This window comes from Furipterus horrens, unplaced genomic scaffold, assembly GCF_987537825.1.
Source record: "Furipterus horrens unplaced genomic scaffold, mFurHor1.1.pri manual_scaffold_2, whole genome shotgun sequence".
NCBI lineage: Eukaryota > Metazoa > Chordata > Mammalia > Chiroptera > Furipteridae > Furipterus > Furipterus horrens.
Genome location: NW_028327172.1, coordinates 10,483,245 through 10,498,547, shown reverse-complemented (window position 1 = coordinate 10,498,547; position 15,303 = coordinate 10,483,245). Strand labels below are relative to the sequence as shown.

Sequence of the window (15,303 nt, the reverse complement as noted above, 5' to 3'; positions counted from 1 at the left end):
TTAGATCTTATTATAAAACATAGTCAGTACCGAAAGCAAAATTATTACTTAGTCTCTTTTAAGTGGCTGCTTTTTACTAGGCGGTATTAGTCTTTCAATGGCAAAAGGACATGCTAGGATCACACCTAGTATATTATACCCAGTACCACCCGGTTCAAAACATTTTCTGTTGACATGTCAGTAGTAACTTTCTGTAAAGAACATCCAGTCCTACTGGGGAGACAGCCCAGTTATAAAAATACTAGTTAAACCAACTGAAAGCATTAAACTTGTCCCAACCGAAGCTCGCAGCAAAAAGAGAGATGTGGTTATTTGTTAAGGCATTAGGGAAAGAATGTCCCACTTGCCCTAGCTCTTTAAGCTTAAACTGTTTACTCATCCAAAGATCAAGCACCATGACACTTTATCTTTGGGAATTATAAAGAAGGTCTCTTTGCTAAGCACCAGAAACTTCTGCTTCATGAACCTTGGTTCTTGTTCTGTGATTCTCCCCTTATATTCATGCAGTAGTTTGTTCCAATTATTCCCTCAATGGTCTCGATTACTTGCCCAGGTTAGAAACACTTGTTGACCTTGGCACCTCTTTCAGGATTAAGTTCTGATATTTTTTTCTGGTTCACTAGGGACAAGAGGCTGTCTCGAAGCCTAGTTTTAGTCCTCTGATCATATTCTGGCTCAGCCTACTCATCACTTGTCCCCTTGCAGTTACAAACCCCTCCGTCTAATCACACAGCCATCAAACAAGGAAGAAGATGGAGTCATTCCTCCCACCACTCAGCCTTTTTCTGTCCCACCTATTTTTATAGTGAGCTTTATACCCCTGAATAGGGTTTTTGGGTTAGTTTCAAGCATATAAGTTCTGTGAAATAAGTGGAATTTATGCAGAATAATCATGTTCCCCATGATGCCTGGGACATTTGGTCCAACTCCACTATCAGAAAAATAATAAATAAACCTCATTATAGAATGAAATGGAGCCAGGGTGAATGAAGGTGGACTTGGTTATTTTTATGTTCTCTCGGTGTGCTAAAATTCCATGCTTTGTGGTTCTAAGTACATAAGTGGAAAGAGGCTGTTTTAAAATGTTTACCTAAAGAAGCTTTTACCTCCTTGTTTCTCAGACTGTAGATGAGAGGATTTAACATGGGGATGACCACTGTATAAAACACAGACACCACTTTGTCTTGATCCATTGAGTAGCTGGAGCTGGGGCGCAGATACATGAACAGGATTGTGCCAAAGAAGATGGTAACCACCACCAAGTGGGATGCACAGGTGGAGAAGGCTTTGTACCTCCCCTCAGCAGAACGGATCCTCAAGATGGCAGCAAGGATGTAGAGATAAGAAATGAGAATAGTCAGAAGGCAGCTCAGTTCATTAAAACTGGCAAAAGCAAAAATGACAACCTCATTGACACGTGTGTCCGAACAAGAGAGTTTCAGAAGAGGTGGAGTGTCACAAAAAAAGTGATTGATGACATTTGAATGGCAGAAAGACAGTTGGAAGGTGAAGCCAGTGTGAATGGAAGCATTTATAAAGCCTGCAAGGTATGTGGCCAGCACCAGAAGGACATTAAGATGGGGGGACATAGTGACTGTGTAGAGGAGAGGCTTGCAGATGGCCACATACCGGTCATAGGCCATCACAGCCAACAGGAAGCCTTCAATACCAGCGAAGGAACCAAAAAAGAAGAACTGTGTGGCACATCCGTTAAATGAAATAACTGGATTCTCCACCCAGAAATTCAGCAGCATATTAGGAGCAATGACAGAAGAATAACAGAAGTCGACAAGGGACAAGTTACTGAGAAAAAAGTACATTGGGGTGTGGAGGCGTGAGTCAATCTTGATTAATAGGATCATGCCAAGATTTCCCAACACAGTGATGATATAAACAACTAGAAACACCATGAAAAGAATAGATTGTAGCTCTGGATGATCACTGAATCCCAGGAGAATAAATTCAATCACTTTTGAATGGTTGTTCATATCTTTGTCTCAGAATGGATGATTCATTTGCTGGGATAAGAAAGAAATCAAGGGAATAAATTATACCAAAAAAAAAAAATGGTTAAATTGAACAGTTTATTCCTGACTACAGGTAACATTGCCTCAAAGATATCTTGGGAACATATGCATTAAACCTCTTTATTTTCTTATTACAGTAAAAAAAATAAAAAATAAAAAATAAATAAAGTTTCCTTAAGTAAACTCAGTAACCTATTTTATTTAAAATGTAATGTGTGTGTGCATGTGTGTGTAGGTGATGTCTCTGATGATTGACCCTCTTGTCCATATTCTGCCCTACTTATCAACTTTTCTTTCCTTCTCCCTTGATCCTTCTGTCTTCACCTGCTATCATCCAGTTGCTCTCCTTGGCAATTACAATATGATACACTTGAATATACTTGCTGTATCCAATTCTGTCTCCTTGTTTTCTGTTAAGCCCACTCAAATCTGGCCTTAACCACATTACTCCATGGAAACTGCTCTTGCCTAAGTCATCAGGAATCTTTATGTTGCAAGACCCAGTGGTCACCTCTCAGTCCTTACCTTTTTTATCTATGAATAATATTTGACAGAGTTCATTGCTTATGACTCTTTGAAAGAGTTTCTTCTCTTATTTTTCAGAACACCAGACTTTGACTTTTCTTCCTACCATATGGGTTGCTTCTTCTCGGTTTTCTTTGCTTATTCCACCTCTTCTCTTGACTCTTAAGGTTGGAGTAGCACAAAGTTCAGTCCTTATTCTCCTTCCTTTTCTATTTATGCTCAGCTTTGGTGATCTTATTCAGTCTCATGGTTTTAAATATTATCTGTATCCTTAAAATACCTGAATTTAAATCTCCAGCCCTGACCTCTTTTCCAAACTCCAGACTTACACTCAACTTCTTATTCACATATCTGCATTAATATTGAATAACAACTCAATATGACCCAAAATTGAATTCTTTATGTTCTTTCTTCATTTGTTCCAAACAAATTAAATCAATGACAAGTCTATACTTCCATTTGCTCAAATAAAGACACATAAATGTTGGAAAAATTGATCTCTTTTTCACACAATTCACAACCATTCTATCAGATAATTATGTTGGCTCCATTTCAAGTTATCTATATCAATAAGCCAAATTACCTCCCATCATCTGAATTTCTACCCCCAACGCCCAAGCCAACATCTTCTTTCACTAAATTATTGCAATAGTCTTTCAACTAATCTTTCTGTCTCTAAAATTAGCTAAATTCTTACTTATAGTAAAATAATCACTTTTAAAATTTTACAGCCATTTCATAGGGCTCTGCTTCATATGTATATATACATATACACACACACACACATTACATATATAACAAACATGAATTAACATATATAGAATTATATTCTCTATGATATATATCATCCTATATGTGTATGTGTATACATACATACATGTATAAATGCATATGATCAAGGCTGAAAGTTTTAAGTATTTTCTCAATTTATACATATAAAAGCATAAAATTATTTTATTTAATGCTGTTCAGAACACATTAAATATATCAGGTATTTTGGCACTCTTTCTACACAAAACTAATTAAATTTTCCTGTTTCACACACACACACATATATATACACATAAATATACATGTATACATACATTCATGTGTGTATGTGTACGTATATATTCAATATCCTGTAAAATTTTCCTCTGTTACTAGTGACCCTAAATTCTTCTCTTCTAAAAAAAAGGTCACATTAGTATAGTTGCTAACTATAAGTTCAGTGTTTCAGATATATTACAATTGAGATGTTTAGTCTTAAATACTTGAATTTATTTTTGAGTACTCTTGGAAAATTTCTATTTGAACACTTTGAGATAAACTAAAAATTAAATCATCTTACCTTTTGTTTAAGAAATATTCACTGGAAGTAGTGGTGCTTATTAGTTTACTTTTGTTTAACTTATTTGTTTTTTGGAAGAATATGAGTTTCCTGTCTCCTAACGTGAAGCTTATATATAGCTTTGATGAAAATGGAATTGGCATGAAAGACTCAGAATTAAGTCACAAATTCAACAAAGAGTAGAAAATGCTGCTACTGAATCCGAAGCAGAGGGTCAGCTTTATTAAGGCTGTGATCATTCTTGTGAGAATTAGTCTCTGCAAAATGTAAGGCTAGAAATGTGCAGATCCAAAATTAAACCATGAAATTATTTTTCACTGAGATAATTGGACTATGTTCTCCCCAGTGAATCAACTATACCCTGGGAGGCAACTTAAGCATTTAGAGAAGTGCAAATACTACCTCATGATCTTGAAATTCTATTGAGCACAACAATAATTTAAATGGTACAGGATTCACCATAGCCTGCATCCAAACTTCAGAATTCCACTCAAAACATGATTCCTACTCATCTCTACTAGGGTATGGTTTTCACTGCATTCATTAATTGATTCATTCAATAAATGTAGTGGATTTGTTTTATGCAGCAGACAATATCCTTAGTACTGGTAGAGTAGCTCCTCCCTGGCTGGTTTGGCTCAGTGGATTGAGCGTCGGCCTGCGAGCTAAGTGTCGCTGGTTCGATCTTCCAGTCAGGGCACATCAGAGAAGGAAAACTCTGACTCCAAAAAACCTCCGCTGCCTTGCGGCATACCTCTTCAGGGGAAAGGCTAAGGGAGTAAACCCCGACAGAAAATCCGGAGCCGGAGTCCCTAAGGCGGTTTGACGTTGTAGTCAACATCGGCAACTCCTGCGGCGCACCTGAAGCCAAGCTGTATTGACTCCGTCTTTCCCTTGGACCCTTCAGCTGCGAAGAGAGGGGGGTTCTGCTGCATGGGCAACAGCAGACCCTCCATATCACCCTGCCCAGGCTCTGTAGCTTCAGCTTCACTGGAGAGGACACTCCAGCGTCATCGCAAGATGTCGATTCAACACGGGAGGAGACAGATACCGTGTCACTCCCGAGTCGGACTGCACAGCCATTCTCGGCGGTGCAGATAGACTCTTGAGAAGCTACACCATCGTCTCTCGAGACGGACGGCTGCCGACGACGACGACGACGACGACGGTAGAGTAGCCAACGAAATCACTCTTGTGACTTCCTCATTCAACATGCAGTTGGAGTTGGGTGACAACAGCTATTACAGGGTCATATAAGAGAAGGAAGACCAAAGTCTATTTATGACCTACAAGATTCATGTGACCTTCCGCTCCTTCACAACATTTTTCTGATTTCAGTTCTTTTTCTTCTATCATTTACTCACTCTGGGCCACATATATTTGTCTCCTTACTATTCCATTAGCAAAGCAAGCAGAATTTTGTCTCAGGATCTTTATATTTACTATAGCATACCTAGAATGCTCTTTCACAGACATTCACATATTTTTCCTATTTAGGGATGGACCAAAGATTATTTCCACAGGGAGCTCTTCTCTGACTCCACCATTCCTTATTCTGTTGCCTGCTTTATTTGTATTCCAAGTACCACTCATATCCATGTCTAACAGGCACACACATACACCTGTGCATACATGCACACACAGTTGGTATAAACAATAAAGTCTCCCTTATTTATAAATATGTTTCGTGAGATCAGGAAATTCGTGTTTTCTTGCCTGCTATATCTCCACTACATGTTACATTCTAGTTTTTCCATTAATAGATTTTTAAACAGCTCTATTGATGTATGTATATGTTCAAATTTATCAAATTATTTACATTAAATATGTGAAGGTTTTTTTGTATATCTATAAATAGTTTTTGAATGTTTTATGAGTAAACAATGATAAGAAAGGGTGCCCATTTTCTTTATTACAAGCACAAAAACACATAAGTATTATGCTAAGATGAAGTTCCTCCTCATAGTACAAAAAGGATGACTATTTTATAGATGTATGAGTATAATAATTTTAAAATGAAAGCTAATTTATTAATCCTTTAATGTGTTCAAAGTCCTTAGATGCCAAGTTGTCAATTCAACATACAAATCTAGAACTCAGGTTAGAAGTTAGTGCTGGAAATGTAGATTTTGGAATCATGGCAGACTTCTTAAATCACCTAAGAAGTGGATATAGATGAAGAAACAATGTACCAATGAAGCAATGGAAAGTATTAAGTCTTTGGCTCCAGCATGAAGAAGAGGAAGAGCCATGTGTCACATGGGTTTATGGTATGCATTTCTCTAAGATCTTCTTTATGGCCCCTTTCACATCCTTATTTTTCAAACTGTAGATGAGAGGATTTAGCATGAACCTCACTACAGTATAAAATACAGAAACAATCTTATCCAGTTCCATTGAATAGCTAGACATCGGGTGCAAGTACATGAAGAGAATTGTCCCAAAAAATATGCTGACAGCCATGAAATGGGAGGCACAGGAGAAAGGGCTTTATGCCTGCTCCCTGATGAGGGCATTCTCAAGATGGCAATGGGGATACACAGGTAGGAAATGAGGACAATCAAAACAGAGCTGATAGCATTAAAACTGGAGAAAATCATGATTACGATGCCATTGATGTGGGCGTCAGAGCAAGAGAGTTTGAGCAGGGGTGGGGTGTCACAGTAGAAATGATTGATCTTTTTAGAGCCACAAAAGGATAATCTGAAAGTCATGCCTGTGTGTACGGTTGCATTCCCAAAGCCTGCTAGGAATGAGGTAGCTACTAGAAAAAGAAAATTCTCCCAGACATGAGAACTGGGTATAACAGAGGGTTCCAAATGGCTGCATAGTGGTCATATGTCATCATCGCCAACAGGAAGCATCCAGTCCCCAGGAAGGAGCCAAAGAAGTAGAAGTGGGCAGCGTATCCATTAAAAGAAATGGCCTTATTCTCAGCCACAAGATTCACTAGCATCTTAGGAATAACAGAAGAGGAGTAAGAAGCATCAACAAAGGAGAGGCTGCCAAGAAAAAAGTACATGGGGCTGTGGAGACAAGGATCAACCTTAATTAACATGATCATCCTCGAATTACCCACCATAGTTGCCATATAGATTAACAGAAACAATGCAAAGAGGTCAACTTGGAGATGGAACTCTCTGAGAGTACTAAAAGGATAAATTCTGTCACTTCAGTTTGATTCCTGCCTTGAACACCTTTTATATATCTGACCATTTGAGCTGCAGTAAGAGAGAAGATGGAACATGGTATTTAATCAGATGAATATGTGACAGAGCCATAGAAATCTTTTTGTTGACATATACACAGACAAAATCTAATAGAAGAGTGCAAAATGAGAAACATAGTAAACAGTATGTTGAACTTGATGTGGAGTCAAAAGATATCAAAAGACTGTATCTGAGTTCTAAGTGTGCTAGCTACTAACAATCAAGAAGAGTGACTTACCACCTATTCACTAAGATCACTTCTGGCACTAACCATTTATTGACTAATTACAGGAACATCTTTAAAATGTATCTCTCTTCATTGTTTATGGTAAATAAATTAACATGTATTAACATACTCTCCAGTCACAACTTCTGGAGGAAAATCACAAAATTAATTTCTAATTCCCACCAACTATTCCTCCACAGTACTAATGAAAAGGAAAAAAAAAATACTGGAAGTTAGTAAAAATTAGTCAACAGTGCTAAACAAGAAGAAAATAATTAAATCTTCTGGGTGTGTAGGGAACCTTAAAAAGTGATGACCAAGGACAGAAACATAGCCTATTCCCATAGGTAGCCTGGTTTTAACTCTACCCTAATTTCTTAGTGCAGCATCTAGAGAGGGAAAAAATGTGTCAGGTAAATATTGAGAATTTTAATAATTCCTCCAATATTTAAAAAATAAGCATGTAAAAATGGGTAGACCTCTCAGATGAAAGTAATAGAATGAACCACAGTAGTGAAAACTTCTACCTACTACTCAGATTCACAGGATCACAACAGAAAACACCAGCAGTGGCATGAGGCATGTTCCAGCCACCACACTGAATCTGGGGAATAATTTAACAGCAGATCCTCTAAATGGAAATATTATTCATCTCACGCAAGAGAAAATGAAGCCAAATACATGGGGAAGGGGGAGAAAACTCAAAATAGATACCCCGTCTAGATCTTCTGAGTAAAAAGTTTAGGCAGCAGCTCCAGTGCTTCTCTACTTCCCTTCCAAACCCCTCCTCCTTCCTCTACCTCATGTTATTGAACAGTAGATAAAACTGCACTGGTCTAGCTGTCAAATCATCGCTCAAAGTGTTGAATCCTTTCTCACTCACAGCAAGAAGTTATTTGATAATATTCAAAATTAAAACATGGGACCAAAGTAACCCAATACCTGTGCTACCATTGGAGATACAAGATCTACTGAGCCCAGTTGGGTTCCATTCTCACAGACACTGCCATACATAGAAGTGCCGTCCTGGCTCTTCTCCACCTTGTTTCCACTGGGGTAGGAGCTCAATATCCCAACCAACAATGTATATACTTTTAAAGTGTCATTGTACTCATTATCTCATCCGAACTCCACCACAGCTCAGTGAGGGAGGTAAGCAAGTATTTTCACAAAAGTACTAATAAGGTTGTCTTTGTTAGATGAGGTCAGTGGAGCATAGGGCTTTCTCAGCTACTCACTGGTGACTGGACATCTGCAGCCATCAATCACTTCTTGGCCTTCCTGTTTCCCTCTTCTCTTGATATAAAAAAAGCCTGGACTTCTAGCCAATATGGAGACCTAGACAGACACGCTGCATCTCGCTCCACAACTAAGAAGGAATACAATTACCTCAAAACTAGAGACAACCAGAAGTTCCAGAAAATCGAGCTGCATGAAAGTCCAAAAAACAAAGATATAAAGAAGAAATACTCATCCAGACAGGTAGGAGTGGTGGAGCCGGGGCAGAGAGGATGCAGTGTGATGGTGGACGCAGCAGTAGCAGTGGCAGGCTGGCAGAAAGTGCAGTCACACATTTTAAAAAGTTGGGAGGAACACCTGGGGAGTGCTCCCAGCACCAGACCAGACTGAACAGCTCACGGTCCCAGCGCTGGGGAAAATAAAGCCTCATTGCTTTTGACTGTGCAAACTAGTGGAGGTTGGAGCAGAGGAAGAAACTGCCAGTCTTTCAGCAGAGACCACTTGTTTAAAATGCCCCCACAGTCCTAGAACATCCACAGACCCACCCACTCTGGGAACAACAGCCAGGGCAACAGCTAGAGAGGCACCAGTCCCATACAGAAGTGGGAGAAATGCCTGGAAAAAGGGTGAGTCTTGAGCAAGCGGTATTGTTTCCTCTCAGACTCCTCCCCCACATACAGCACCACAACGTGATGAAACGGGTAGTTCTATACTGACAAATACCTAAGGCTCCACCCCTTATAACATAACAGCTGTGACAGCTCTACCTAAGACACAGAGGCAAACAAACATAGAAACCTGTCAAGATGAGGAGACAGAGAAGTATGACCCAAAATAGGGAATGGATCAAGGTTCCAGTGGAAGAAGTAAACGACAAGGAGATAGCCAACCTTACAAACGAGGAGACAGCCAACCTAACATACACTGAGTTCAAAACACTGGTGATAAATATGCTCACAGGCTTGAAAGATATGCTTAAGTATTGCAAACGCATAAGGGAAGAAGTAAAGGCTATGCTAAATGAAACGAAGGAAAATCCACACAAAACCAATGATGAAGGAAAGGGAACTGGGTTTCAAATCAATGATTTAGAACATAAGGAAGAAAAAAACAGTCAACCAGTACAGAATGAGGAAACAAGAATTGAAAAAAATGAGGAGAGGCTTAGGAACCTCTGGGACAATTTTAAACATGCCAACATCTTGAACCATAGGGGTGCCAGAAGGAAAAGAGGAAGAGCAAGAAATTGAAAACTTTGTCCTGTGCCCCGCTCCTTTCCAGCAACTGTAAATCTGTTTCCTGTACCTAAGCTTCTGTTAATATTTTGTTCATTAGTTTAATGTGTTCATTAGATTTCACATATAAGTGAAATCATGCAGGATATGTCTTTCACTGACTGACTTATTTCACTTAGCATAATGCTCTCCAGGTCCATCCATGCTGTTGCAAAATGGAAGTTTCTTCTTTCTTACTGCTGCATAGTATTCCGTTGTGTAAATGTACCACAGCTTTTTTATCCACTCATCTACTGATGGGCAATTTGGCTGAGTCCAAATTATAGCCAAATCTTGGCTATTATAAATAATGCTGCAATGAACATAGGGGTGCTATATTCATTCAATTTGTTGTTGTTAGTCAATCACTGTTAAGCATATTCTTTTCAGGGTCATGAGGAATAACAGGTGTAAATGTTGAATATTTCTCTACTCTGAAAGCAAGTCAGGGAAAATTTAATTAAATATATGGAGAGTGGCACTGATGTGAGAAATGACTTAACTCAGCCCAAGATTCATCCACTCATATTCAGCCAAAACTTGGAAGTGCTAGGTATATGCCAGGTTCCAGAGGATACAAATATAAGGCACATGGTTGCCAACAAGGTATCTGGTGTGCTTCCAGGTACTGAATTATCTTTCGGACACTGATACCACCAATAATCAAGACACTCTTATTTTCTGTCCTCAGTCTTCCCTTCTGGCAAGTGATTGGTTTTACCAAATAATTGCTGGCTCCCTTTGATCTCCTCTGTCTAATATTTTAAAGAGGTGGTCACCGTGGACTTCAATGTTATTTAAAAATGGCCAAAGTAGCAGTTTGTGTATTTTTTAGCTATGTTGTCTTCATGTTATCATAACCCCAAGCAAACGTAGCGAGGAAATAATTCAATTGGACATTTGATGTTGTGAAGGAGCAATAATTGTTGAGTTCACCATTATTTGTGTTAAACTTAAAATCAATTTCTATTCGTTCTACCAATGATTATAACATGAAGTATACAGAATTATTAGTTGAATGTCTTTAAGTGTCATATTTTTATTTTCTATCAATAGAAGCAAACATAGAAAAGGAAGAAGACTTGCTTGAAGATCATGAGAACCAGGATAGGGCATGAGCTGTTGGATGGCATTATTTTTCTTAGTTCACCCAACCCCAAGTTACTGATCAAAACAGACTAGCCAAAAATGAATTGATTAGCTCAAACAATTGTTCTAAATAATGAATCGTTAGAAAAACAAATATTCAATTCCAGTTGTTTTACATGTTTTTGCTATGTGTGACCCAAATGTGAAAGGCTTTTGCAATTTTTTGTTTATTTGTTTCTAATTTATAAATAGTCAACTAAACATGTGTTTCTTATTTGGTGATGTTTGGGAGAATTTTTTTTCCCTCTTTTTTTATTGTTGTTCAATTTCTGTTGTCCCAGTTTTTTCCCCATTGCTGTCCCCTGCACCACCCACCCCTTTTCCCACAGTCAATCCTCACCCTGTTGCTCATATCCTTGGGTCCCTTATACTTGTTCATTGATTAGACACTTCCTCTTCTTTCCCCTATTATCCTCCTCCCTCTCCCCTCTGGTCACTGTCAGTCTGTTCCTTATTTCCATGCCACTGGTTCTATTTTGCTCATTTGTTTTGTTCATTAGCTTCCACTTATAGGTGAGATCATATGGTAATTCTCCCCAGTTCCATGCATGCTGTAGCAAGGGGTAGGGATTCCTTCATTCTTTCTGCTTCATAATATTCCATTATGTATATGTACCACAGTTTTTTGAGAGATGAAAATTAAACCACAATGAGATACAACCTCACACCTTCACACTGGTCAGAATGGCCATCATCAACAAATCAACAAACAACAAGTGCTGGCGAGGATGTGGAGAAACGGGAACCCTACTGCACTGTTGGTGGGAATGCAGACTGGTGCAGCCACTGTGGAAAACGGTATGGAATTTCCTCAAAAAAACTAAAAATGGAACTGCCTCTTGATCCAGTGATCCCACTGCTGGAATTATTCCCCAAGAATTCTAAAACACCAGTTCAAAAGAACCTATGCACCCCAATGTTCATAGCAGCATTATTTACAATAGCCAAGTGCTGGAAACAGCCTAGGTGCCCATCAGTAAATGAGTGTTTGAGAGAATTTCAAATGCCACCATTTACTTTAAATCAATTGTTCAGAGAAAGCTCGTTAGAAGTATATGTTTCTAATTGTTGTACATGTATTTAAAAATATAAAATGTAGGCCTGGCTGGTGTGGCTCAGTGGATTGAGCATCGGCCTGTGAACAAAGTGTCACTGGTTCAATTCCCAGTCAGGGCACATGACTAGGTTGCATGTCGGGTCCCCAGTTGTGGGTGCTAGTGAGAAGCAACCACACAGTGATGTTTCTCTCCCTCTCTTTCTCCTTTTCCCTCTCTCTAAAAATAAATAAATAAACAAACAAATAAATTATTTAAAAATATATATATAATATGGCATCATGTTTATATCAAGGCAAATATTTAAAATATACTATGTAACAAATTTTATTATTTTATTAGTGATTTTTATTTTTACTTTTAAAATCTGTTTTAAATAACTGATATGTACTTTACTTATCTCCATCAGAGATGCTCTATGTACTGATCTAGATGACTTTATATATATACAGATAAGAAAAATGCTTGCATTTTATTGTTGGTTATCTCTGAAAGGTGAATTACATTCTTTTTTTTACTCTAAATTGTGAAATAAGTGAGACACAATTTTTTAAAACTTTATCGCGAATTTAAAATCATGTTAATCACAGTCCATATTTATGCTTATTGAGTATATGAATGCTAAATTGTATTTTGCTATTCTCTTAAATCAAAGAATGATTCTCTGTAAAAGTAATACTGTCTGTCTGTCTGCACAAAGAAAAACCGTTTAGAAACGTAAGTTGTTTCAGAACACCCTTCTTCATAATACTCACAAGTTACCGAGAATAAATCCCTACTCTTCACCACAGCTAACTCAGCCCTGCACGGTCTGCGTCCCCAGCCACACCCACTGCTCAGCTTCTCACTCGTTTTTAATTCCCTCAACTAGAGTCAACTCTCTCGCATCTCCACAGTCTCTGTTTATAACCACCCTCCAGCTAGAAAGCTCTTCTCAATCTCACTGTACCTCTCTTTCTGGTCTGTGTGGGCAGTCTCCTCAGAGGTCACTCTATCTATTACTGCCTGGCACTTCCTCTTAAAAGATTATTTCCTTTATTGCATTTATCACAATTTTTCAGTGTACCTATATATAAGTATATGTATACTGTAAATATTTTTGTATATATGAATAAAATAAGTTTTTTTATTTTATTTAACATTGCATCACATAGTCATTCAATGCTATGTAGTAAATGAATGAACCCATTAATTAACATTTGATCAAACCTTCTGTTTCTGATCATTATTGTCCTCCATCCACACAGTGAACCTGAGACCACCAAGAACAAAACTGTAATTAAATGAAGTCAGATTTATTTACCAATTGCAAAAAAGAGTAACCATACACCAGGATTTCTGGGAAGGGTAGAGTTCAATTGAAATTTAAATGAAGCAATATTTTAATAAAGGTCTAAAGCACAAAGTAGATTCAGGTTCCTATTCCCTTGAAAACTGTACAGTTAGGACAGATGTGAAACATTGCATCCAAAGTCCCTTTCCCTGAAGTTCTGTACTGAACTGAAAAGAAAGAATGCTTCTCCATATCAAAGTGCTTTTGATCCTCTAGGAAGGAACAATATCTCTCACCTTACTGATGTAATTTTAAGCAATTAATATCAGATAGCCTATTTTCAGAGAACGAAGGCTTTTTTTTTTTTTTTTTTTTTTTTAGGGAGTAAGGAAATAGTCACACAATGGAGGGAGTTGCTCTAACACATTAAAACTGTGCTTTGTCCTTGGAGAAGACATGATTCCTCTTGAGTTTGCAGCTGGGTTTATGTGTCTTTTACGTATGGCAGGAATGATGTTGAGAATCCATGCTATATTTTACCCCTTCATTTCATATTCAGAAGTCGATGATCTTAGGTGAACAGTCAACCTTAGTGCCTCACTCAGAGCTCTCACGTCTTTCCTTTTGCAATGGCTCTCCTTAAAGCTCCTTTCACATCCTGGTTCCTTAGGCTATAGATCAAGGGGTTGAGCATGGGTGTGATCACAGTGTAGAACACTGCGATGACCTTACCCCCGGCCCTGGAGGACTTGGACTTGGGTCTCATGTACATGAAGATGGCGGTTCCATAGAATAAGGCCACCACTGTCAGATGGGAGGCACAGGTGGACAGTGCCTTGTGCCTCCCGGAGGCTGACCGCATCCTGAGAACCGATAGAAGGATCTGACCATAGGAAACAACAATGAGGAGAAAAGGAATGAAGACAATGATGATACTGAAGACAAAAACGACCATCTCCGTGAAAGAGGCGTCAGTGCAAGCCAACCTCAGGACAGCAGGCACCTCACAAAAAAAGTGATTCAAGACATTGGGCCCACAGTAGGGCAAACTCAAAGTGAGGACATTGATCATCATGGAGCTCAGAAAGCTACTGGACCAAGAAATGGCTGCCAGATGGATACAGGTGTTTCGATCCATAATGACAGTATAACGAAGAGGATGACAAATGGCTACATATCTGTCATAAGCCATGACACCAAGCAGAACACATTCAACCATTCCAAAGGACAAGGAGAAGTACATTTGAGCAGCACAGCTGGAGAAAGGGATGGTCTTCTTTTTTCCCACCATGTTAGACAGCATTTGTGGGACATTGGTGGATGTGTAGCAGATATCCAGAAAGGATAAATTCGTGAGAAAAAAGTACATGGGGGTTTGGAGACGAGGTTCTATCTGGATAATAGTGATAATAATAATATTCCCAACCACCGTTAATAGATAGAAGAACAAGAACATAATAAAAAGAATGAGCTGCACCTTTGGCTGTGATGAGAGCCCCAGGAACACAAATTCAGTGACAGTGAAATTCATTTTGATCATACTCATCTTTCAGGTCATCTACTTCTTATGAAACCATCTACTCACCTGAAGACAAAACCCTACACTGTATATGTCACTGTGTTGGAAACTGAAGACACAAGCAAGAGCAAGAGAAGGCTTGTTTTGAAATTATATCTTGAGTATCTGAGTTATTCTACAAATGGAAAGCTTTTCTTCTGCTTTTACATGGAGTGTTCTCTTGATGGGATTAAGAATTTTAAAGTCATACTGAGCAAAGTAGATATTTTTGTCTTTACTTTGAAGGAATGCAGCTTTGTCTGTTCATAATCTTTCCAAACTCTTAGCTCTTCGAAAAGATCCGATCATGTACCAAGCAACTGAAACAGCATGATACGGCACTCAAGTAAAAAGCAGTGAAGGGCATTGCTTCCGGTGCTGCTCAGTAACCCACATGCAGCTGTAGGAACCGAAGCCTGTGCTTCCTCTGGATCACCC

At 38.6% G+C, this 15,303-nt stretch overlaps 3 protein-coding genes across 3 annotated transcripts; all 3 read right to left on the bottom strand.

Moving 5' to 3' along the window:
- Positions 1-1,049: 1,049 nt before the first annotated feature.
- LOC150017806 (olfactory receptor 5AP2-like) lies at positions 1,050-3,400 on the bottom strand. The gene is made up of 2 exons (XM_090267532.1): positions 3,377-3,400; positions 1,050-1,994 (listed from the first exon to the last, which is right to left on the bottom strand). The coding sequence occupies exons 1-2, from the start codon at positions 3,398-3,400 to the stop codon at positions 1,050-1,052; spliced, it is 969 nt and encodes a 322-aa protein (XP_090123658.1).
- Positions 3,401-6,147: 2,747 nt separating this feature from the next.
- LOC150017805 (olfactory receptor 5AP2-like) lies at positions 6,148-7,098 on the bottom strand. The gene is given in 4 exon segments (XM_090267242.1): positions 6,148-6,362; positions 6,365-6,652; positions 6,655-7,017; positions 7,020-7,098. Coding segments are annotated over 4 exon segments (945 nt in total).
- Positions 7,099-13,917: 6,819 nt separating this feature from the next.
- On the bottom strand, positions 13,918-14,853 carry LOC150017804 (olfactory receptor 2G3-like). The gene has a single exon (XM_090267531.1). It carries the CDS (start codon positions 14,851-14,853, stop codon positions 13,918-13,920), a length of 936 nt encoding a protein of 311 aa, XP_090123657.1.
- Between the last annotated feature and the right edge of the window lie 450 nt (positions 14,854-15,303).